We start from the raw sequence: 26,970 nt of genomic DNA, 5'->3' as shown, positions 1-26,970 counted from the left end.
AAAAAAGATGTCAGCAAAAATGTACACTTAACCATGGGTAATTTGAATTTCCTGGATCTTGTTTTTCCATATTTTACAGAATATCATCAATAAGCAAGGTTGATCTTTGTAACAGAAAAATCCAGTATAAAACCTCCCTCAAATGAGATCTCTGTTGCTCTCAGGGAGTTACTGGCATGATGAGTAAGAGAGAAAGAGAGAGAGAGAGAGAGAGAATTAGACTCTGACGGAGTCTAATTCTATTTCCTGTGGATTTTCATCAGTTCCTATTTCATTTAAATCAGCTATTAGATGAATAAATGTGAAATCTTAAAATACATTTAGAGAAAGTATATTGTTCCAAATTAAGCAGGCACTCAGCGTTTCAAATTCTATGTGGGCATGCGAGGGAAACCAGCTCTCACTCAGCAGATCTCAATCTCCTTTAAAAACTGCTTCCCCCTCAACTCTGCCCCCTAATAGAGCATTTTATCTTTGTGGACCTTTACCATTACTGCATCCTGATAATTCTTAGCTAATACTCTATGAAGTAATAATTAATAATAATCCCCATCGGCTGAAAGCAGACAAAGCAGCAAGAGCAAAGGATTAGGCTGGTGTCACATGACTCAATGGTCACTTGGGGACAAACAATGCCAGGGTTTCTATTGACCAAAGTGGTTTAACAAATGACACTTCAGTGATCTATCGGCACACTAGACAGAGGCAAACTACTCACATGGTAAATCACTTTTTGAATAATCATTATAGAGATTTTACCGTAACTCAGAAACAAAAGATGCTAGGAAATAATTTTTTTATGAAAATTTTAAAAATACATAGTGATGTTTGAGAGAAGTTTAGAGTCATAGGATTATGAACTACATTTTCCAGTTGTCTGTCCTAGAAATAATTCTTCTAAGAGTTCAACTCTTAATGAATGGTGATAACTGATTTTAGGTAAACTTGAAGGTTCACAGACTTTGGCAGACTATCAGCTCCATCAAGTCAGGAGCCTCATGTGCTTCATTTAGCAGTGCACAGGAAGCCCTAGGCAGTGTGTGTCAGTAGGTGTTACACCATCAGGTGCTCTCTTTGAACTAAATGAATGCATGAACGATATTTTATAGTATTGTCCAATTTTGCAAACAACAACAACAAAAAATCACAACCTTTCTAAATGTAAACTAACCCTTGCTGGCACACTGTATGCCTGTAATCCCAGACCGGGGAGATTGAGGTAGGAGGTTCACAAGTTCAAAGCCAGCCTCAGCCAACTTAGGAAGACCCTAAGCAACTTAGTGAGACCCTGTCTCAAAAAAAAAAAGGGCTAGGGATGTGGGTCAGTGGTGAAGAGCCTCTGGGTTCAATCCCTAGTCCCCCAAATAAATAAATAAATATAAATTTATAGGATAAAACCCAATATTAGCCAGACACTTAATGATATTTAGAAAAGAGGCCAGGAGCTTCTCAAGGTAAAAAGATGTTTCATCCAGTATTGATAAACAGTCTGTGTTAAACCTGATTTGAGTTGCTGAGTAAGTAATTTTGATAGATATCCAAGTTCTATTGGATATAGCAATAGAACAATATTGGGTCCTATAGCAATCCTTTAGCTAACAGGATCTTACATTTAACTCATATTTACTTACTTCCTTATAAACTAACTTGCTTTACCCTGATTCTTATAATGTTAAGCAGATAGGTACATTGGTATCTATGGTAGTCTATTGTCAATCACTATAACAAATACTTTAGATAATCAACTTAGAAAGACAAAAGGTTGATTTGGGCTCCTGGCTTTGAAGATTTCAATCCATGATTAATAGAGTTCTTGCTTGGGCCTATGGTGAGGCAACATACCCTGGCAGGGAGTGCACAGTGGAGCAAAGCTGCTCTCCTCATGCCAAGAAGTGAAAGAGAGGAAGAGAAAGTGGCTGGGATTCTACACTCCCCTGCAAGGCTATGGCCCAATGACCTAAAGACCCCTTACTAGGCCTCACCTCTTACAAGTTACACCACCTCCCAATAATGCCACACTGGGGATCAAGCATTTAACACATGAGCATTTGGGGAATACTTCACTTCAAAACTGTAGCCAAGAGAGGTGCCACAGGCCAGTAATCCTACAAGACAGGAGGATTGCAAGTTCAAGGCCAGCCCGGGAAAAATTAGTGAGACATTGGCTCACACTAAAAACAAAAAGAGCTAGGATATAGCTTAGTGGTAGAGCAATTCCTCAGTTCAATCCCCAGTATAGGAAGAAAAAGAAAGAAAGAAATACAGAAATACAGAAAGAAAGAAAGGAAGGAAGGAAGGAAGGAAGGAAGGAAGGAAGGAAGGAAGGAAGGAAGGAAGGAAGGAAGGGAGGAAATAAATATAAACTCTAGTAGTACCCTAGTCTTCAATCTCATCATTTTCACTGCTATGTTACTCTTTAGGGAACGTCTTTCTTTTCATCTCAGACTCTTCCTCCTTTCAACAGGTACTGAATGCTTTCAGAATTAAATTCAAACAGCAGACACTGTGGAACCTGAGATTTTTTATGACTAGACTCCACACCTTCTCATCACCTCATTCACCTCTGGTTCTTCTTTACACAGACACGGGTCAGCCAAGATACTCAATTTATTACTGCCACCTCCATACCTAGGCTCATGCCAGTTCCTTTGTAAAAAGATCAATATAGAAATGGAAAGGGAAATGTGGAACCCTCATTCCCCGGATCAAGCCACACCTGAAATCAAAAACTTCCCTTGGTGTCTTTAATGACAGGACTCAATAAATAATCCATTTATTTAGCCAGTATGGGTTTCCTGACACTGGCATCTGAAAGAGTCTTAACATACACAGTGAAGAGGAAATAAAGAAGAGGAGGGCAAAACATGAAACAGAAGTATAAAGGGAGGAAAGGAAGAGAACAATCAATGAGTACCAAGACCAGGGTCACTATTCTGTCCCCTTCCTTTCAGAAATGAGTATTTAGTTACTTTGAAGCTAAACAAATGAGAACTGAGCTGCCACAAAGAACTCAGAGGTAAAAGACAATTTCCTTGTATATGTTTAAGAACTTCTTTTGTAATTAAACTTCCCAAGGGGATAGAGATGTCAGTCTTAAAGAAATGTTAATGCTAAAATTAATTTATAGGCTATTTCAAGTAGATTAATGGATATAGCCTCCACTAAAACCAAATCATTTGCCTTATAGTAGTTGTTAGAAGTACATGCCTCATAAGGATTTTCAGGAAACTTCCATGAAGCCATTTGTTTCACAAAATGGATCAAATAGGCAATGATCAAAACACTTGACAAAACCCAAAATATCATTCTCTCGAACTCAGAGTACTCAATTTCTATTAAAGGCTGATGAGAGTTTTCCCATAAAAGATGCACTTTGTGCCTATTTCCTTATTTTAATACTGCTTTGTGTGGAGTACAGAAATAAGACACAGGAAATCCCTGTCCTCCTAAAGACAGATGCCAACATGCAGCTTAGTCACGGGACAGAACCCAGACCCCCAATACAACAGGACTGAAAATGCTTACGGATGCAGTGACCAGCCACCACACCATCCCATCCAACTGTATGCAGGCCAGTGGTGTCTTTCGTCAAAGACTGGACTTAATGATTCTTCCCATAAGAAGTCCAACTTGTTAACAGAATGACAATTTTTACTAAATACCAAAAAAAAAAAAAGAAAGAAAAGAATAAATGAATTTAACTGCCCAGTGGTTCTTTCCTCTCTTGTTTTCCTCAGACCATTATCTTCCCCTTTTTCTTGGAGAACAATTCCACTGGGTGAGAACATTCTCTGACATTCAGGAAGTTCCCTTAATTGCTGACTCCATGGTATTTGCTTTCCATCTTCAACTCACTGCTTGGTCCTTAGGATGTGGTGCCTTCTGTTTTTGATTATTTATGTACATAAGTTTCCTATCCTTCTTACAAAATTGCAAAAAAGGTACTGAGACACATATAGCTTCTGGGTCTGGAGCTAACAGCAATACCCAGGTAACCAGTAGGTTTGGAAATGTTCAACCTGTGCTCTTTAAGGATAGCTATTGGTTATTTTTAAAAGATAAAATTGGTTACCATTGGATATATTAAAGTGATGTGCATATTCTATATCAATATCAATGTGAGTATAGAACACATTTTCCACACATTTTTATATTAGAGTTGTACAAAATGGTGGGATTTGTTGTTATATGTACATGCACACAACATAATAATATAATTTGGCCAATATCATTCTCTAGTGTTCTCCCTTTTCTTCCCTTCCTCTCGCCCCCTAGTTCCTTCCCTCTTTTCCTCTCTTCAGTTTTCACGAGATCACCCCTTCTTTCTTTTCCTTTCTCCTCCCTAGATTCCATTTATGAGAGAGAACATACAATCTTTGACTTTCTGAGTTTGGCTTATTTCACTTAAGAAAATGGTCTTAAGTTCTATCCATTTTCCTGCAAATGACATAATTTCATTTTTCTTTGTCTCTGAATAAAACTCCATTGTGTATACATGCTACATTTACTTTATCCATCCAGCTATTGATGGAGACCTAGGCTGGTCCCATCTTTTGGCTATTGTGAATTGTGCTGTCATAAACATGGGTATGCATATATTGCTAGAATATGATGACTTTAACACTTCAGAATAAATACCAAGGAGTGGAAGACATTTTTTAACTGAAGAGGGGTGGCTTATTCAGCCAGAGAAGAGGGGAATTTACAAATCCCCAGACACCAATTTGCCTCTCCACCTTTCTAGTTTACAAAACTCAAGATAATTCTTCTCTCTAAAGAATAAGATTCCATTCTTCTCTGCTACTATACTTAAATGTTGTAGCATAAAAGTCATTGCTGGGAACTGAGCATATTAACCACTTTTTGATAAGTGCAAGTGGATTCAGTTAGATTCCACCAGTGTTTTCTTGGTACATGAGATGTTATAGGTCTGGGTTCCTCTTCAATTCTGCCTCTAACTGCAATGTAGCTTGTGAGAAAGTCACTTTTTCCTTGTTACCCTCAGTTATCTCATTTTCAAAGTAAGAATAAAATTCCCACCAGCATATCTACTTAACACAATACTGGGAACAAATTAATAATGATAATGATTATGTTCATAGTTAACTGATAACAGCTAACATTCATCAATGTACACCACGTCCTATGCACTATTTTAGGATTCTTAACTCTATGAAATCGATCACTCACAATGTCCCTTTGATGCATGAGGAAACTGAAGCTCAGAGATGCTGAAGAACTTGGTCACAAAGCAACAGAGAGGTAAAATTTGGACTCTAGCACTTTGCCTCTAAAGTCTCACTCCCTGTACTATTCTTTTCCATCTGAGTAAGATAATGCATTTGACAAGAGGCACTTCGTAAGGTATAAATTATAAAACACATATAAAATATTGCCATTAATGTAAATAGTTGCTCATTACCCTAATTTGAAGATTAGGTAACTGCCAACCCCTTCAGTGACATCTCACGCACCTCATTCTGTAATATAGCAGTTCCTTCCCTACCAGCAATTTTATTTTCTGCAGTTTTAGTGACTTAGGGTTAACTATTGACTGACAATACATGGAAAATTCTAGAAATAATTCATAAGTCATAAATAGCTCTGTGTTTGGTCTAGTGATAATTATTCTAAATTCTTATTACTTATGACATTTTCTTATGATGCCTAATTTATAAACTGAACCTTATCCTAGTTATATAAGAAAAATGTATATACAGGTCGTGGTGCCATCTGAGGTTTTAGGCATACCCAGGGGCTCTTGGAAGATGTCTCCTGTGGATAAGGAGGAGTTGCTGTACCAATAATTGATTCTCAAAGAAACAACCAGAACTATATTAGAACAACATTTTAAATGAAGTTCTGCAAGCCCTATTTCTACCAAAGATCTCATTCTTCCCTGGAGCTTAAAAAAGGAAATAAATAACAAAAAAAAAAAAAGAAAGAAAGAAAAAACACGTCCCATTTGACAACAGGAACAAACTTCTCTTACTGTTCTGGCTACAGGACACTTCTGAAAGAACAACTTAAAGAGCTTGTCTGCACTGTGGGCCTGGCCTAGTGACCTGTCGGGAAGGTAAACCAGCAACACGTCCAGAGCAACCCATGGAGGGAGTCACACCACATAACTGCAGTGAAGTGACAGCCTCAAGCATCCTTCTATAAAGCCGACTGGTATCAAACCCAGGGCCCAAACCGGTCACCAAAGGCCAGTCACTGAGGAGACACACATTTCAAGTCCATGCACCAAAGGCCAAGTATGAATAAAGCTTAGAATATGACACTATTTTCCAAGTCCTCTTTTCAACTTTTCTACTCACTAAGTTACTTTGACACCACACCTGTTTTCTGTTCTGTTCTGGAAGCCTCGGCTACACAACAGATGGCGGAGTGTTTGCCTAACAAATGTTCTCCTGGGTCAGGCTAAGAAGGTGGCAGTGGGGACTGCTGTGGGTAGGAAGGAGGGAGGCAGGGACACCCTCCTCAGTAGCAGAGGGCAGCCATCAATCTCCAACTTTCCTGGGAAACTTCCCACCCAGTAAAGGCCTGGGTACATCTGAGGTCCAAATGTTCCCATCTCTGTTCTTGCCTTCTGCCAATCATGCCCAGGATAGCACAGATCAGCAGCTGTCACAGGAAGCTAGTTAATGTGCACATGTCAGAAGGGAAAAGAATTCCACCAAATTTAAAACTTCAAAATCAATTCTAACTCAACTTCCAATGTAGCCCTCTTAAATCTAACTTGAGATTTAACTCTCTTCAGACTTCAACTTTCAAACCTCATCCGCCAACTCAACCCTTAAGTGTCCTTATTCCAACTTCAACTCCAATGGGTAAGGACATAAAGATTAAGAAAAAATTAAATAGCTGAGTTGAACGAATTGCTGTGAGTCATGCATCAGATCTATCAAAACATCTGGTTTTCAGAGGCTGAGAAAATCCTCACTTTCTGGTAACAAAGTTAATCATCTATCTTAGGTGGGCTGTGTGGTAAAAATAATTTCTTAATCATGCTATTGCCCATGTTTTCAAGATTCCATGCTGCCAGCACAGAACAGTGCTCTTCAATGGAGCTAACATTCATCTTCGGAGGTGGTCTTTGCAGAAAACCTGTGGGTCTGAAGGGACACCTTTCTCATCCTCTCCCCACCCCTTCATGGTACCTGGTGGGCCCTCCATTTTGACATAAGATCAGTTGTGCATATCCAGCTCCATTGCACTTACTTGCCTGGATTGTGTGGATACCAAACTACCCATCATTAGTAATGATTCTGGGTCCATTGAGAAGGGGACTGAAAACATACTGACTCCACTTTAACTCTTGTCCAGAGCTTTCCTCTGACTCCCTAATCCATCTTTCCTTCATACAGGGGGTGATGGCAAAAACTTCTGCAAAGATGATGACAGAGAAGGACGATGCTCCCTCTTTGAGGGCAGGGGTGACACTGTCCTTGTTCAATGTTACCCTGAAGCTGGAAGCATAGGGCGGGTTCTCCATAAATAAATGTGGAATAAAATCTCAACAGGCAAAGCACCATGCAGAGTCGGTATGAACTCACTTCATACAAAGTTCTAACAGGAAGGAACACTGCTATTCCCATCTTACAGAAAAGGGAACAAAGTAGAGAGAAACTTTACAGAAAGCCACATAGATAACAGTGAATGGAACCAGGCTTTGAATCCTTAGCGCATAAGGTAAGGGAAACATTCTATGGGAGAAAGTCTCTCAGGTAGGACATGGCGCTGTATGATCCGCCTCAAGATTTATTCCATCAATTCAGGTTAGGAATACTATATTCTCTAGCACTGAGTTGGAAAACACCAAATCAAGTAGGCTGGATATAACAGTCTATGACCAGGAGATCTGTGGAATGAGGTGTAACATTTTGTATATGTATGAATCTTCCCAGGGTGATGATCCTTAGTATTCAGAGTTTAATTAATTAGTTTTATTCGACTCAGGCTTCTAATGGTCACCCCAAAGGGTCCAAAGGGCTCGAGATACCCTATGTATGACTATTGGAATAGAAATAATTAGATGAAAGTTTGGTGGGTGTTCGATAGGAGAACAGTCTATGGAAACAGCAAAACTGGGTAAGGCACCACTATGAATTACTGCTTACTTAAAAGCATTACCTCAGAATTTATTCTATTGCCAGGATTTGTCCACAGGGAGATCAAGGAGCCGCACCATCACTAATCAGGTGGTTCTGATGATGGTGACATCATAGGACCCTGGTACCATCAGCCAAATTTCTTAGTCTTCAAAATCTGAAAAGAAGCTGACAAAATCCACACAACAACAAGATCTGAAAATCAGACCTTTCTGATCATTTCTTTTTCTTCAATCTTCATCTGCAGCAGGATGCCCAGTCCTGAGGCTCTTTTCTGGTAAAAACAACCTCATGTTCAACAAGCATTTATTGAAAGCCCACTGTGTTCCAACACTGCAATAAACGCTTGATCCTATGCCATCTGAATGCCTCCAATTGAGTCCAGGCAATACATTTAAAAAAGAATAGCCACTAAATAGAAAGTACCCAGATTCGGGGAACTCGCTTGGGGAAGGAATCAAAACCGCACTGTGTGGAAGGCACTGATACTTCCTTATGGGGAGAATAGCAGACTTTCTTTCTAACTTCTATGGGGCTTCTAGGTAGGAAGTAGAGAATTAATCTGGATGACCTGAGAAGTATGAAAGAGAACTGAAGGGCAAAGAGTTCAGGGACATAGATTATTAGTTAGTTAGTTAGGAAGGAAGGAAGGAAGGAAAGAAGATAAATTTAAAAGGAAATTTTTCCTAACTGGGTATTTTAGTCAATTTTAAGTTTGCCATTTTTTAGAGTTTATTTTTTAGTAATAGGTAGAGAAAATATCTTTATTTTATTTTTATGTGGTGCTGAGGATCAAACCCAGGGCCTTATGCATGGTAGGCAAGCGTTCTACCTTTGAGCCACATCCCCAGCCTTAATCAGATTTTTTTTTTTTTTTTTTTTTGGTGCTGTGACTAAAAGACCTGACAAAAATAATTTTAGAAGAAGAAAAATTTATTTAAGGGCTCATGGTTTCAGAGGTCTCAGTCTATAGACAGCTGCTCAAGGTGAGGCAGAACATTATGGTGGGTGGTAGAAGAGTATAGAGGAGGAAAGCAGTTCACCTGATGATCAGAAAGCAGAGAAAGAAAGACTCCAATATCCAGATACAATATATATATACCCCAAAGGCATGCCCCTGATGCATACCTCCTCCAGCCACACCCTACCCACTTTCAGCCACCACCTAGTTAATCCCTAAAGGGATTAATTCACTGATTGGGTTAAAGCTCTTATAACTTAATCATTTCTTCTCTGAACTTTCTTGCATTGTCTCACATATGTACTTTTGGTGAACACCTCACTCCAAACCATAACATTGGAGTTATCCAACAATTGAACAAGACAGCTGGTAAAAAAGTTAGTCACCGGTGGGGAAATTTGACATGGATTTATAGATTGGTTGCACTAACGCTTAGATTGTCAAGTACAAAAGATGAGTTTGTACAAGATTAGAGTTCCAAAAACAAACCAAAGAATTTAGTCAGTGTGTGACCCTTTGAAGCTAGCATGTGATTGTGCTGTTTACAGAGAAGAATGTGATGTTCACAAATCAACTTAATACAAATTACATGCTTACCATGTCTATTAATGTAATGACCTTGGGAACTGACTCAGAATCTTCTTTAACCTAATGAGCATGCTGAGTACAATCAATTAGGCTTGCAATTAAAATTACAATTCATCTAACACATTCCCCCACCTCACCCCTACTTCTTCATAAAGCTCAGGAGACCGTTGGGTGATAAATAGAAGCCCTTCTGTTATAGCTATCTTTCTACTTTTTTAAAGCACTTCTATTATGTATAATTTATTAAACCTCAAATTTCTTCCCTATTTGTAAGTTTCAGCACAATTTAGTCAGGTTTCAACACAGAGTGTCAAGGGATAATTAGGACAGTTAGCGGTAATTTATCATTGCTCAGCTGGGTTTTCAAGCTTTCGCTGACTGCCTGTGGAAATCCGCTGGCCAGTTCTGGACAGATCACTATGAAATCTCCTTTATCTTTGTGCAAATTGCTTTGCTATTTTCCTGAAGTGAGCTGAAACATGAGCCAATCCAGTCCTGAAAATCTAGCCACCGGTGTGCCTGTCATCATAGTGCAGCTGAGGCCAAGGGCTGCAGATGAACTACCCTAGTGGCTAATGGGTGATATTATGCTGTTGGGCAGCTTTTTTTTTTCCAAACTGCAGTGGGTTAGAAATTTAAGTTGAGCAGCCAGGCTTCAGGTTAGATCTTCAGAGAATATGCACAGAACTCCATGAACGTGCCAAGGCGTATTTCACAGAGCAAATATTGCCTAGTAATCCACTAAAGATGAAAAGGCAGAGACAACAATTCTGTACCACTTCTTTCCTAAGAGAAGAATTTTATTAAGCCTGCACAGAAAAGGGAGGACCACCTGTTCTTCAGAGAGACTCATTTACTAGATGGTGAAAAATGAATGCTCTGGGTAATTTCATTTTCAATTGATTTATTTCTAAATGGGGGGAAATTGACACTTGGTGAAGAAAGTAAAAAGCGAGTCTCTGGGAAGAGCCAGCTAGTCTCAGGTATAACCCAATTATTTGAGCACAGAAAATAAGAACACAGAGGAAAGGGTTGAAGGTCACACAAGAAAGTTATTTCTTGCAATGAATACCTTCCTTCCCCCTCCCAGCAGACTCTCCAAAAAGCATAAACTGACCCATATTTCCAGTTTATTTCTGACACCTAAATCTAATCAAAGCTCACTTTTTAGAAATCCAATAGTTATTCTCAATTAGACTGCACAGCAAATTAAATCATAAATTTCTCTATCCCAGCCCTAGTTGTCACATTCCTAAAATACAACTTTGCTTCCTCTGGCACTTTATTTAAATCTCCAAGGCCAGGCTCCAAAGCAAGTTATGGATTTGATAATTTGCTAATGTGGCCAAGGTAATTGTTTTGAGCCATATTTATGATTTTATTGGATCTTACAACAATCAATAATAATCCATTGATGTCCCTGACTCTGGGGTTTGCTCGAAGTCGACAAATGGGGCAGTGGATTCATTTTTAATGTACTCACTTAGCACAGCCTCCCTGGGAGAGAGAGTCCTGCATATATTAATAAGGGCCAAGAAATGAATGGCATCAGTGCACATGCTTTACCCTGAAGAATTAGCTGCAGGATAAGATTTAATGCTAAAAAGAAAGGAGAGAATAGACTAACAGGGCCCATTTCGTGCGGCACCACTATCATTAAAGTTAATGGAATTACCGTGTGGTCATGCACCAAAGGGGGCCTATTGGAAGTTAAGCTCTTCTAGGGCCATTGATTTGCAGACTTTCACTCAAAGATTCCCACTGGCATCTGATGAGTATTGCAGATATGCAGAAAGCACTTTAGAAATTGTTTACTCAAACTGCCAGTTAAGCATATTAAGGAGTGACAATAATTGAATATTTTGGGGCCGATGATCTAGTTGAGCATGTCTTCTCTTAGAAGGGACTCGACAGGAGCACCTAACTGTAAGGTCTAGAAGCAGTGCTGGGATCTAGCTTGGCTTCATGTTTGCTACTCCAGGTCAGCATCTGCTTCACCCTAAGGCAGGTTGCCCTGGAAATTGAAAGATGGCTGTCAAAGAGTTACTTGCTTTCTTGTTCAAAAGCTATACTGAATAAAGCATCCCTTCGCACAACCAGTATATTACAAGCTCTCCATAACAACAGAACCCCTATCCCTACAGTTTCATAAACCTGCACTCCAGAGAACTTAAGGGATAATTAATAAAGTCAGTATTGTGGCAGAAAGAAAATTGGCTCAGACCAGGGGTGGACAATGTAAAGCCCCTGGGCCAAAGTGATCCTACCACCTCTTTTTATAAATAAAGTTTTATTGGAACACAGTCATGCTCATTTGTACAAATTCATTTACATAAATTCTACAGCTGTTTTTGTGCTACCAAGGCAGTTTACAAATGTGACAGAGACCATCTGGCCCTCAAAGCCTAAAATGTTTACTATCCGGCCTTTTACAAAAGAGGTTTGCCAACCCCTGGCTTGTATTAAACAAGGCCTGCACCTGGAGCTAAAGAAGTGTTCAAATTCATTTCAACTCCTTGGTTGCTAAATCATGGAGGGCAGAAAGAATGCTAAAAACAACCACAGTGCCCATATGAGACATGAGACACTAACTTCTCACGTTCTAGAATAGTGGGCTTAAAAGCTTAAAAATCATGATTCTGCAACATGTACACTCAGAAAAATGAGAAATTATATCCCATCTATGTATGACATATCAAAGTGCATAAATGCATTCTACTGTCATGTATAATTAAAACAAATTTAAAAAATAAAAAAAATCAAATCAATTAAGAAGATCTGTCATAAGTACAAGAGAAATATCCTCTGCCGTCAGAATATAATTGATACACCAAACACATGTCAAAGAGAATTAAAACTAATTAACATAGTATATGAGGCCTGGTCTAACACTCCCCTGCCCCCTTTTTCAGACTCATCTCCTGCTTCCCATCTCTCTACCTCAATTCCCGCTGCCTGGTCTTCATGTCCTAAAATGTGATGCATTCATGTCCATTGCAATTCCCTCTGTCCATAATTCTTTTTCACCTGGTTTGGCCCCTGGCATGCCTCATTATACAGGTCACCTCTTAACCATACTGCCAAACGTAACCTCAATAGTCCTATTCCCCTCCCCGTGTTACCCCACTTTGCAACACTTGGTTATAGCCCTGCTAACACCACCCCAAATGTTCAAAGTTTTATTTGCTCATTGGGAATAGGGGAGTTCAGACACTAAGCTGAAAGATGTTAGTTGACTGCTTTGCCTTTCACCATATCCTGGTAACCTAGTGGTACTGACACTTAATAGGCACTCAATAAATGCTTACTGGGAAAAGAAGATGCTAATAATTACAGAATTTCTACAACATTCTCGCCCTTCCTTCATTAGGGTATTTATTCCAAAGACTATCTGCTGCAGTCTGGCTGGGCACAAAATCACGAGCCACTCACAGCCTTGTATATTCAAACAGCAACTCTTTATAACTGATATATGGACTTCAAAGGGAGATATTTGAATGTGAACATTAGGATGAATGGATTTCACCACAAAGCAAAGAATACTTCATGTGTTCACTTTATTCACTCAATGTAGCTTATGCTTTTCAACTCTCACCGGCACTCTACACGCACTTTCTGGAGAAATCCACACTTCCACTGGGCTCTGCATTCCAAAATACTCTCTGAATCCCACGAGAACTCAACGGGGAAGTCAAGGAGTGGGTGGGCGCCTGAGGCAGCAGGATACACATTATTCCCAGCCAGGTCCACCTTAAACCTGGAACCACCCTAAACCCAAGGAGCGGGATACTCCCTATTCCCAGCAGGATACACCCTAAACCTGGACCCACCCTAATCCAGCAGGATCCTCCCTAAACCCGGATCCACCCTGGTCCTTATTCAAACATTCATGCAATGTCACTGCAAATGACCTGGATCCAAGGCAAGCCCATTTCCACAATGGAGAGTCCTCCCTCTAAGCAACATGGGGTAGGCTGACAAGGAAATTGCCATGCGTCATTCTTACTTAGCTATGGCTTTCAGCAACTATCCATACAGAAAGGGACCATGTCTTGTTTTTCCTGATCTCCCAAGGACTGGAACATTACCTGTCACATAGTCATTAGAAGAATAAATTAAATAATGAATGCTATGTAAGAAAACATGAAGAGCAGGATGCCCATTTTCTGGGAAGGCAGTACCTCTTGTAGTGAGAATATTCTTAACATCAGGCACCAATGACACTTAATTCAGAATTGGAAGCAGCTACCTCACAGTGCTCTGGGCTCCCCAACACAAAGATGGATGGACTTAAATACCATGGGGGGTGATAAGTAGAGCAGAAGAAAATACTAAATGACTTCCAAGGTCACTTGGCTCTCTGAAATTCTCTGAGTTATCCTCTCTGAGTCTCTTTCTCAAGAGTGAAATTCATCTATGGTCATCTGATGGCAGAGCTGAGCTTGGAATCATTTATTCCTTCCATGGCTGAACAGTTTCATCAAAATTATACTGCTAGAACCTGATTACATCTGGGAACTTGTACCATTTACAACCAACAGATGATTTGAAACACAAATAAAAGCCCCTGTTGAGTTGTTTCTCAGTGCACTAGGATAGAAGGCATGATTAGAAAATATTTTTTTCAGGGAACAGGTACTGATATATGGACTTCAAAGGGAGATATTTGAATGTGAACATTAGGATGAATGGATTTCACCACAAAGCAAAGAATACTTGGTGTGTTCACTTTATTCACTCAATGTAGCTTATGCTTCTCAACCATTTTTAGCAAGGTCAACAACTTAGACAAGTCCATGTTTATTTCTCATGTAACATCAGGAACAAGAAAAGCTTATTTAAAAGAATAAACTGGGGTGGGGGGTGAGTGTTTATCAGGCGCCAATACTACTGTTTTTATGTTGAAAGAACCAGGGTTTCAAATCACTTTTTTTTTTTTTGTACCTTTCTACTGAGGTTTGGGATCTAAGTGATTCAGAAGCTTTTTAGAAATGCTCCTATCCTATATTTCCCTGGTCCTGGTGGGCAAGAGTCTCCTCCAGAGAAGAGATCTGCCCTCAAACGACAAGTATGGAATTCATTTCTCTTGACATGTGAAGTTAAAATTTCAAAATTATGCTTTCCCCACACAAATATAATTCACAAAATAGGGGGAAGAATTTCTGTGTTTGGCCTGAAGGCCAGCCATTATGGATTCTCACCAACCCAATATTTTTCACTCAGATGTCATTAGGAAGGTCATTATTCTAATTCTTCCATGACTGTGGCTCTGCAGGTTGCCATGTCTATTATTCATTAAGCTGGTTTCCACCTGACCCAGGCTCAGGCATCAAATCCTTACTTTTCCAGCTGCATTTTGGGTCCTGAGAATTACCTTATTAATGGCTTTGGCATAAAGGGCAAAGAGGAGCCTCTGAAAGGGACTGAATAATTCAGGACGAATATAGGAGTAAGAATCAAGCCCAGGTCACCTAGACCAAGAATCAAAATATATTTATGTACATAAATAAAACAGTAGTTCATAAATCTGGGTAACCATCAACTGTGGGCTTCTCAAATATCTATTTTGTGATCCCCATCAGAGATTTAAATACAAGAATCATGTGAACTAGTTATATGCTAAAGATAATAAAGGAAGAAGAGGAATGAATTTTAGCAGTCATTTCTTCTTCTTTTTTGTTTTTTTGCTGTGCCAGGGATCAAAGTAATAGTCAATTCTTAATGGAATATTCTTCAGCTAGGACACTTGTGAAATACAGCTACACATTTGTTTCTTTTAAATATACTTAAAATATAAATGATATTTAAAATAGGAATAACATAATCAGCAAGTGGATACATATTTTTCCAACTTTAAAATACAGATTTGAAGTCCTCTGGGATTACTTTATACCCCATAATGTTCTCTATGCTCTATTACTTCACCCAGAGGCAATCTCTTAGTTGTGTCCACCTCTCCAAGAAATACATAGATCTACATGTTTTAAAGCTTATAGATAGCTTAAAATAACCTGCTAATATTTTATCATCTCTAGCTGTTAATAAGTCCTAAAGCAAAAGAGTGTAACATCTGCATCTGTTTCATCGGAAGCTCCCAATGTCAATCACAACACACATTACTTTATGGGCTCTCATTCCCCATTATGTATTTAAGGGCATGGTATGGTCTACAAGAAAGGTGTCTACTGCTATGGAACCGTTCATGTCATGGGACTCAATGGGCTCAGTTTATATGATATCACAGGTTTACAACTTTGCAGTTTAGAATGAATTACAGAACACTTTGCACTTCACAGAATATTTGATTTCGTTGTGATTATATAGACATTGCAAGCCCTAGGTGCAAAAGACAGTCTATGGAAACCTACAAACCACTGACAGTGATAAAGCATCTGCCAAAACTGCTGCATTTCCACATTACAAATCTCCAACAATCCAATATCCATTTTGCTTCATGTTAGTACCTCCAATTACTGAGGGGACTTTCTTTTGTAGCCCCAACTAAAAATCTAAAATGTAAAATTCTCTTATAAACTGACATACAGCCAAAAAGCAGCATTTAGGTTAATTAAACTTCATCTGAGTAATAAAGTTAAACAAGGAGACTTCTCCAGATATTAGTAGATGGAAGCTGACATTATTCTAAGTAGAGCAAAATAAGACAGATTCATCTGTATTAAGGTTGACAAAATATTTACAAAACCTCTCCTAGAGCATCTTCTTCTATGCTGAGCTGATGCACTGTATTTTTCGGAACAGGCTGGTCAAATCATGTGAGGAAGACTTGGATTTGAAGCCCAGCTCTCAATTTTGCTTTTGTGTATATGACTACTTGTGTAAACCCTGGTTTTCTCAATTGTAAAATGTTAATGCCTACCTGTGAGGGTGACTGTGAGAATTAAAATTATAGAATTAATAGCAAACAAATCTTTAGACTTTGCTGCGTGCCATAGTTTTAAAAAGCCTGTTTGTGCATTCATCCATTTGGTCCTTATAACACTCTGAGGAGGTAGGCTACCATTAAGACACTAACTAACTTTTATAAATGTGCAAGTGAATGCTGGGACTCAGAAAGGTAGACATGCACAGGAAACACAGACCGGCTAGTGAGAGATCTGGGTTTGAAACCAGGCAGTCTAGCTCTGAAGTCCTCCATATGTTTTCCCCACAACTCCACTCCAGGACCCCCTGACTCATCTACCTTTGCTACCTGTGAGTTGGAGAAAACAAGGGACAAAAATTACAACATGGGACTACCAAGGGGCTTTGTTAATTCTTCTCTGAATGCTTTGACCCAACTGGCATTGGGAAGATCAAAGAGAACTAATTAGAAATGAAAAAAAAAAATAGTGTTTTAATACCTACCACTTAGGAGAGGGCTTGAAGTTATAGGAGGATAGAATTTCCTAAAGGAGATGAACAGGCTCCTGGCCACTTCTCCTGCCTGCAGAGCTAGAGCCCAAGGATTTTGCCCCCAAATTATTAGGAGGAGAAAGAAGACACAGGTGTTTACATATCAGAGGACCTGAAGCCTCTGCACTCTTCAAAATCACCCACTTCCACATGTATAGCCAAACCCATTCCCTGAGCATCACTATTGTTTTTGGTTTACCAACCTCAGTCAAATTGGATTTATTCTGGGAACAGATGCAAATTATAAGGCAATTCCACAAGATAAAAGCTGCTGCATCCTGAAGATACTAATTCTTCCGGCAGTAAATACATGCATTAGGTATAAACAGAGGCAAGGCACTCTGTTCATCATGACTTTAATCAAAGGATAAAAGTCCTTTGGCAAATTGCAGCTCTCTTGAAATTTCTTTCTAGATGAAAATAATAAATAAAAGTGAAAATCCTTTTCATTGTCAACATATGGTCTACTCCTTTCTGTGCACACCAAATCTTTCTTAGGAAATCAGCTTGAGTTGAGAGCAGCAGGTATGGGAAGAATTCTTCCACATCTGCTTCTTATCATCCTGTTGCACAGGGCTTCAGCGTGTGTCAGAAACAAGATGGTTATCTGTTAAAATACAAAGTTCTGGGACCCACATCAAATCTACTGAATCAGCATGTGGAATGAGCAGGAGTTTTCTGTACTATGAAAACCAACTTCAGGCCAGATGTGATAGTGCACTTCTATAATCCCAGCAGCTCGGGAGGCTGAGACAGGAGGATTCCAAGTTCAAAGTCAGCTGCAGCAACTTAGTGATAAGTCCTAAGCAACTCAGTGAGACCCTGTCTCTAAATAAAATATATTAAAAGGGCTGGGGATGTAGCTCAGTGGTTTAGTGCCCTGGTACAAAAACAAAAACAAAAACAAAAACAAAAAACCCTTCCTCAGGTAACCATGAGGGACACAAAAGACACATGCCTGTAACAACTCTTTAGAACCCAGGAATATGGCAGAAGCTAAATATATCGTGATGGAGAGGGTTGATGATAGTTTTCTCTTAATTAAGAAGGCAGTTGTCTGAATTTTCAATTGGTCATTTTTTAAATGAGTTCAAACAAGATTTTTGAGGAGTCCAAGTCATATAAGAGGAAAATTTTCCCAAGAATTTAAGCTAGTAGGCAGTAATTAATAGTGAGAATATTCTCTGTACATTAATTAAGCAAACTCAGCAGCCTGCAAACATTCTCAATGCCAGATACACGGCCCACCCCACCCTATTTTACAGATAAGAACATTGATGTTAAGATCCATATTAAGAAACATACACAGGGTCCCTAGGGTAGTGTGTGGCAGGGATTAGAACTGGGATTAGAACTGGGTGGTCTGGGTATGGGTTCCATGCCTGTGCATGTTCTAGTCAATCTCCTCTACCTATGCTGTTCTATACTGGTCAGTTGCTCGTCATTGTCACTCAATATAAGAGGTAGACATTTTCCACTTGAAAAAGGAGGAAATGGATGCTCAGGGAGGGTAGAAGGCTGGCCTGAAGTTTCATAGCTAGTAAGCCACAGAGCTAATATTCCTTCAGTGACCAATATCCAAGTGTATTAATTATCTGACTTCACAAAGAGGTAAAATATCCTCTATGTTCATGATACTAAAGATGGCTAAATCTCCATGTTATGTAGAAAATCTAGTATAGGACCATAAAAACTCCTCAGTGAATAGAAGCTTTAAAAAAAATTAACCACACTTTTTTTAAAAGAATTCCTTTTCTTGTTCTTCTAGAGCAATCTGAAAAGTAATTGCTAATATTTCAACAATTATTAAGAGACACTTCCCAATGCATTGATACTATAAAATTAAATCTCTAAGCAGAGCATTCAAGCACCATAAACAGAAGATGGTAAGCAAGCATGTTCTATAAATAGTTCTTATGAGATTCCAGATTACCTTCCCAGTATAAATCTCTCTTTAATATACCTAAAACATCCTCCCACCCAGAGAGGTGCATAGTAATTGCCCTAAAAGATAGCTCACGTTAAACTTCTTACATAGCATCCCTTTCAAAGGAATGAATGTTGCCTTACTGGTTTAGTTAGTTGGAATTAAATTTTGGATTGTGATGTGAGAACTTGTTCAGTGGAAATTTTGGTCTTTGTCAGTGATACTTGGAATATGGGAGATATTTGATAGAAACTTGATAAAATCCAGACCCCTCACTGCACACTAGAAAACACACGTCATCTGCTACTTCATGTTACACAAATTAGAGAGAGGAGCAAAGATTGCTTCTGTCAAGCAAAGTCCTATTATCTTCCTCAAACAAATGAGCCATGGAGAACATAAGGGAGAGAAAGAAACATCTTTTCCTTCACCATCACTAGGCTCGTGGTTAAGATCCATGTAACAAAATATAGATTAACAAGAGACCAGCAAAACTAATTTAGTAAACGTTTTAGGTGATGTGGGAGGTTTCAGAAAAGAAGACCCAATGAAACAGGGGGAAACTATTATTAGAGAATCAGAAAGACATATGATTGGAGGATAAAAAGGGTCTGGCCTATGGTAATACAGTGGGGGGGGTGCACTTAGCAGAGTATATGTGCTGAGGTGGTTCTTATCCTTCATGTATGAGGCAGGAAACTTCTGAAATGAGGGTCATGTGACCTACCTTTAAGGAAGGTAGGTCAGATCATTCTTTTACAATCCATTCTAGTCCAGGAGGGACAAGGCCAGAAAGTGACCTTCCTGCTTGTCTGGTTTTCTCTATTTCCTTCTCCTTAAAATACTCAAGATATGAAGTGTCCTATTTGGGGTAGCAAGTTCTGAACCCCATCATAAACAAGCACAGAATCCAGGTCCTTGGAGGAGACTTGCCTTCTTGGGGGGACAAAACACACAGCAGAAATAAAGGAACATAAGCACAAGTAAAAGACAGAATTCAAATAAAATAATTGGAACAGGAGGTTTTGGAGGACTACTCTGGGTGGGGGTCAGGGAAGGCTGATGTGAGAGGCAAATGGCTGAGAAGAAAGAGAGTGCTTCCCAAGCCTGAGGACCTCCAAATCACTACTGTGGTCCCCTGGTGGACGGCCATGTTCTACTACTGTTAAAACCAAAAAGGAGAGCTAACAATCAATTGTGAAGTAAGAGGTAGCTTTTTTTCTTTCGAATTTCCCTTTTCCTGCTACAAGTGCCTTACTGAGCAAGCCACGCCACCCTTGCTCTTTGCAAAGCAGAATCTAAAGCCTCTGAAACAAAACCCCTCAAGTGGCATCATGTTCAAGAGGCTAACTCAGTGGTGCGCCTTCATTAACAGAAACAACAGCTGCTTCGGGGGAAAAGACCATTACTGGGCTTATTGCTATTACGACCCAGCGTGAGACAAAAATGGTTTAGAACCCAGGCATCAGGCGGAACGGCGAGAGAATCACACACAGAGGCAAAGATGAAGAGAACGGCCTCTGTGCTTCCTGTGGCAGCCTGTCAAACCCTGCTTCAAAATGTGCAACTGTGTGAGTTTCAAAATATGAAATGCTCCAAGTGTAGTCTTCAGAATCGGACAGCTGAACGGTAAGAAGGCTGCTGTGCTCCCCCGAGGGGCTGCCAACTTCAAGACTGGCTTCCGTGGGTCACGGTTATATAGTTATCATCGCTTACTATTGAAGAACCATAAAATAGTGAGGCTGGTAAATTTCTGAACTCTCAAACAAATCACGGAGTGTGTGCTCCTCCACAATGAAGAGCTCCCCAGTCCCAATCACAACACCCCAAATTAGTAGATTTAAAATAAGAACCGAGAATCAACCTCTTATTGAACTACCACCAAAAGTTAATTTACACACAGGTGGGAGAGGTCTGAAAAACAGAGACATCTTTAGATAAGTGAACTTGGCCTGAATGCACAATTTGGAAGCTTCATCATATATTGAGCATGTGCATGAGAGAGAGAGGGAGAGAGAAAGAGAGAGGGAAAAAGAGAGACACACACACATATTTCTTTTAACCATCGTATTCCACAAAGGGTTTGCAATGTCCCCATTAACTCATACTAAGGAAATTATGTAATCACATTGGAGACAAGACAATTAAGATATTCCAAACAACACAATCTGTTAATTTTAAAGAAAATAACACTTATGGTTTTTTTTTAAAATCAACTTAAGCTAAATAACAATGATGGTGACAGTAACTACATTTGGCAATTCATAGATAAGTGCTGTATATTGCTATATGTTAAGAATGAACCATCACCATTTCCATCAAAGCTAATAAAATCATGAGGAGATTTTGGTCAGATAATTGGAACATCAAAAAGTTGTTACTATTGGAGTCATGAGAGTCTATAGCTATGGCTCTCAGCCTAGTTAGACACAATGCTTATTTTTATCAAATGTGTTTTATTTTAATCAAGACATCATTCAAACACCATAAATTCACCCTTTTAAAGGTTGCAATTCAGTGGGGTTTATTACACTCAGTGTTGTACAAGCACCACTAATTCCACAACATTTTCATTACCACCAAAAGAGACCTATACCCATTTGGACTCATCCCCAATTCACTCTTTCCCTCAGTCCCTGGAAGCCACTAATATACTTTCTGTCTCTATTTGAACCTGTTTGCATAGCAAATATTTTAACACCCCTTTCAGAATTCTGAAATAAAATGTTGAGATCATATAACCTATCTATTCATATAAATTTCAGTTATGCTCAATATATGTATATTACCAATCTGTGCATTCCACTGAATATGATTTGTGCATTCATCCACAGTCAGTTATACCCCTACATTCTCACTTTCAGTGGCTAAAGGAATTCCATCAGACAGATATTGCATAAAGCATCTCATCCAGTGTGACTGGAATACACATTTGAATACTGAGTTTTTGAAACTCTGGTAACCAGGTTTAAATATTTGTATTTTGTATTTCAAGAACAGATTTCACTAAGAAGCCACTGGTATTATATCCCATTTTAGGGTCTGCACATTTGGGATTCTGTCATGGAGGGAGGCAGAAGTATTGATGCAAGCTGAATGTCCCCTCTGTCCCTATGAGAACATCATGTGTCTAAAGCAATGCAGGAGTTACTAAGAATTTGGTGGCACATTTGGTGGCAGCTCCTTTGAGACATTAACTCCTCAAAGGCACTTCCCAGACATTTTATTTTAAAACTTCCACAGTATATGTGTTAAACATTAAAGTGATATCCAAACTAAGATGAAAACGGAACCATGTTCATTTGGTGTAGTTTGGTGCCAAACATTATGCTGCCTAGTCCCAGCCAGCCTTGGAGTCATAAAACCTTATACAAAGCATAACATTAGCATAGTAGTCTGATTTGCCTCTATTTTTAGCAAAAACAAGAAAAAGCAAAAATAGCCTTTTCTATATAGGTCTTAGGCATAGGACTTAACTCCATAGAAATTTGCATTTGTATTAAAGTAGCTGAAACTCAGCTTCACAATCAGCCAGGAGTTTAGTCTTTTTACTATGGAGTCAGATACTATCCTAATAAATCCTCCTTTCCTCTCTAGCACATTTAAAGACCAATTTTTGAGCTCCACTGGTTTGAACTTTGGTATTTAAGTACCTAAGGAGGAAAGGAATAGGTGTGGGGGTGCAGAGAACAGTGTAAGCACTGCCAGCAGGGAAGGAAGCCACCTGGGGCCACCGCTACCTTGTTCTTCCGCTCAAGAACATGAAGAAAAGGCAGAGAGTGTGAAGAACTAAAAGCACGTCAAAGGTGTCCCGGGCTTACCATGGAACACACGCAGTCCACGCGGAGCGGATGTGCTGTGTTTATGCAATCCCTGCCAGGAAACCATGGACTTCAGTTTCTGGTTTTGGACTCCTTGATTTAGTTGCTGTTTTAGCTTTTGCACAGTAATAATTTTACTACAAAAAGGTAAATGTCTTGTAAACTAATGGGAAACATACTGTTTGGCACAGTTTATAATGTCAGGATTTATGGCTCCAACACTGAGGGTCTCTCTGACCTCGAAGATAACATAATGAAATAGCAATGTGCTGCAAATGACTCGTTGTGATTTTTTATTAGTTCCCATAATTGCTCCTTATTAATTTGTATGCACATAATAAGCACTCACCTTCACAGTCTGTCCGGCTTCGGGGCCATCCTGGAAGAAGGGGAAGAAAAAAAAAAACAGCAGAGGTGAGAATAGATAGATGGTATCTCATGCTTATTCAGAAATATCACCCGTTAATAATTTAGATCCAATTTCATTGTGTGTTAATTTATAGCATTCTCATGGGGACCATTTGATTCCAATGTGTGGGACCAGACAGGTCTCCATTTCCGCCCGAGAGTGAGAAGTTATGTATAAAAATGACATAAATTATCCAGTAAGTCAACCCCCTTGCTACTTTCCATGCTCTTTGCTCTTGGCAATGGTTTTAATTGCATTAAAAGAAGGTTGAAAATGTTTGGGGAGGTGAAGTATCACACCTTTTGGTTATCTTTAAATCAGATGTGGTTTAATTAATGCCTGATTACTTTAAGTCTCTCCTCAGGAAATGTGCTGTAATCATAATCCATTAAGCAAGAATATGGGATGTTTTGTGGGGGAGGAGTCCTTTCTGGCTATTCTGACCTTGGGGAAGAAAATGAGAGTGTTCATTGTAGCAGGATTCTTTTTCCCCATCCTGGTTCTCTCTCCCAGCTTCTGATGTCCAACAAAACTACTGTCTTTATTGAAAACCAGCAGATCTACTTGATCACCAGAGCACAGCACAAGAAACTCATTGTCTACAATGAGACTATACAAAATGGAACAACCATGGCTTGGCTAATTCTGTCTCCCTCTATGAACCTGATGATTGGTGGGAGAATTCCTGCCCTGATGTGACCAGAAGCATACCCGTGTCCATCAGTGCTTTCCAAACCCAGAGTCACAACATATTAGTGGGTCATTAAGTCAATTTAATACATTGCAACCAAAATGAAGAAATAAAGAGAGCACAGAGTGATAGGACAGAGACTTTTAGAATGCACAGAATGATAAGCACTGTTTTGAGAAACTCTTTTGTTTCTCGTGCCTATATAGCTGTATGTATGGGGAACAATATATGTAATCATGAAATAAATATATATATCTACTGTGGATTATAGTTAAAAAATAAGTTTGACAACACTTACAGTATGAAAATGCTATAAGGGATATATCATTTGTTATAGAATTCACTTTCTGTTGAACCATGTTAAATAAGCAGCGCTGGTATTTCCTATAACCATGAATTTTCCTCTGTTATTTCACTGAACACTTACAGATGTTTTCACCCATTTTACTTGGTCTTTCTGGAAACCAAGTTTACAACATAAGCTTGATAAACCCACCTTGAGCTGAAGTACCTTGCCCAAAGGTGACTTAAATGGTTTATCATACAACAGACACACACATATGCACAATATTTGGGGGGAACTTTAGATACTATCAGTTCAATCAAACAGCATTTTTTCCCCCTAAGAAGCACAGGAACATTTTTAGTCAAAGGCTTTAATAGTTCTCTGTGAAAATCTATGGCAGAGAGCTAAGGAGGTAAACATGCAGTTTAACTAAAAGTCTGAGGACAGAGTCTCCACATTTTGGAAGAATCAGATGCGTTCTAGAGGGCAGGTTCCAAAATATTAAATTTCAGAGTCACAAAGGACTTTGTGTATGCACTAATACATCAGCCCTCTCCTTATTTGATCTGAAGGGGCTCATGGTACCTTACTACTGATTCACTCACCTCCCAGCTATTAACTCATTATGGACTTCCTACTTCAAACCTGAGAAGTACTGATTCAACTTCTGCCTAAAGCTCTCCTGTGATTGGGGATCTCTTTGGGTATGGTGTGGGTGGGCCATTAAAAGAAGGTTGAAAATGTTTGGGGAGGTGAAGTATCACACCTTTTGGTTATCTTTAAATCAGATGTGGAGCTTGCATTGAAGGCAGGAAAATATAAAAGACAAGCCCTATGAGGGCAAGGTTCAACCTAACTTGCTTATCACTGCTCCCTGGAAACTAGAACAGGGCTCAGGTCAGGCAGTGCTCACAACATTTACCATGGCAAGAAAATACCAGTTCCAATATAAGCTCTGGAATATCTTAATGTGCATTACATCCTTTGTCCATTACTCCCATCTGCTTTGCAAACAATGGTACAGGCACTGCCCCTAATAACATTCCACAGTCCATCTTGGGGCCAATGGACTATAGAGTTGCCCTGGATTAGTAATATAATTTTGTGTTATTATGTAAATGGAGAAAACCAGAGCTGTCTTCCTGGTGGGATGTTATGTTGGAGGTAGAAAGCCCAATACTAGCACTTAAAGAGGAAGAAAAAAGTCAATGTTGAGCAACCTGTATACTCACCTGCATGGAAAAAGTCAGAGAGGTCCCCTGGAAATGCTTCTCCACCACTGTCCCGACTCTCTGGGTCACTTGAAACAAATCGGCCACTTCATCAGGACGCAGATCTTGGAAGCGCTCCACTGGCCGCAGTGGGCACACGAGAACATCTGTAGCAAGGTCTGTTAAGGCACACCAGGCTTGCTTTGGGTGGTGTTCTTACCGAGCAGCTTATACCCACAGTATTACATCCCCCCTTGACCCAGGGCCAGAACATTCAAAGACTAAGGAATGAAGAAACAAATATTTACCAGTGACTGCACACCAAAGAGTGCAAAGAGAGCTTAAAAACATGGTTAGTTATACTTCAAAGGAGAAGCTGTGGTGCACAGAAGAAATTTCTTTTAAGAGAAGGCACATTAGGGTACAGAGTGATTCTGGTGCTTGCTGAGATAATTATACCAGGAGGCAAGATCTATTCTGGACTATTATCTCCTGACCCCTATTCTAAACCTCTGTCCTCTCCAGCAGCCAAAGGCACTATGTTGCAGAAATAAGTGGAATATCCAGGAGCTTTCTCTAGGTAGAACATCGTGATTAAAATTTTAATGTTAAGTTTTGTTTTAGAGAAATAACAGAAATACATAATGAACTTCTGAGGGGAGCCGATTTTATTTTGAAAGGTGGATAGACATTCTGAAAATGTACAGTGAGCTTCATCTACAACTAACAGATGTCCCATATTATTAAGCCATTTATGATTTAATCAGACCGATGATTATTCAGAGTCTAAAAAGGCATTTGACTGTCATGTATATTTAAAAAGAACAAAATTTTTCAAAAAGTGAAACACTTCTATATAAAAAAAAATGTCCACAGGGCCTCCTAATCACTATAAAGTAACCACATTACAATGCTATTACGATGATTTGACTTAGGATTTCTTGACTTTATGATGGTATGAAAGCGTATCCATATAACCACCATTTCTCACTTTCGGTGTAGTTTTAAATACATTACATGAAATCAATACTTTCTTATAAAATAGGATTTATGATCTCATGAAAATAGAAGGGCGATTAGTAGAGTGGGGGGAGGGAGGACAGAAGGGAAAGGGGAAGAAGTGGGGAGTGAGGTTGATCAGATTATGATATGTGCATGTATGACTATTTCAAAATGCATTCCAATTATATATGTCCAATTAAAAATAAATAAATACATAGAAGGAAGAGCAATACAATAGAGGAAGAGGCTGGGGGAGGGAGGTGAGGAGGGTCAGTGGAAGTACTGGTATGTATTTATGAATACGTCAAACTGAACCCCACTATTATATATAACTATAATGCACTATTATGTATAACTATGATACATTTTTATTTTACTTAAGATCAAAACATTTTTATAAAAAGACATTTGAGGGTAAATCATAAAAAAAGTTGTCTGTTCATACAAAAGAAACCATCTTAATGCATTCTGTAAGCCAGACAAGGCAACATATTTACATTATTGATCTGAGTTACAACAAAAAGAATGTAAGTTTAATCACTTCTCA

At 39.1% G+C, this 26,970-nt stretch overlaps 1 protein-coding gene across 11 annotated transcripts in view; it reads right to left on the bottom strand.

The window, feature by feature from the left end:
• The window catches only part of Fhit (fragile histidine triad diadenosine triphosphatase), a 1,439,263-nt gene that overhangs the window by 266,346 nt on the left and 1,145,947 nt on the right, over positions 1–26,970 (bottom strand). For 10 of the 11 annotated variants that reach the window (XM_077795625.1, XM_077795624.1, XM_077795620.1 and 7 more), the window contains 2 exons: positions 25,443–25,588; positions 23,174–23,203 (listed from right to left, as the gene is read on the bottom strand). In XM_077795625.1, coding sequence (XP_077651751.1) covers positions 23,174–23,203; positions 25,443–25,588 — 176 coding nt within the window. Of the gene's footprint in view, positions 1–23,173; positions 23,204–25,442; positions 25,601–26,970 lie in introns of all 11 variants that reach the window. The other variant, XM_077795630.1, reaches the window with a different exon arrangement.

This window comes from Urocitellus parryii, chromosome 3 (genome assembly GCF_045843805.1).
Source record: "Urocitellus parryii isolate mUroPar1 chromosome 3, mUroPar1.hap1, whole genome shotgun sequence".
NCBI lineage: Eukaryota > Metazoa > Chordata > Mammalia > Rodentia > Sciuridae > Urocitellus > Urocitellus parryii.
The sequence above is the reverse complement of the archived record's forward strand: the minus strand, read 5'-3'. Positions and strand labels throughout refer to the sequence as shown.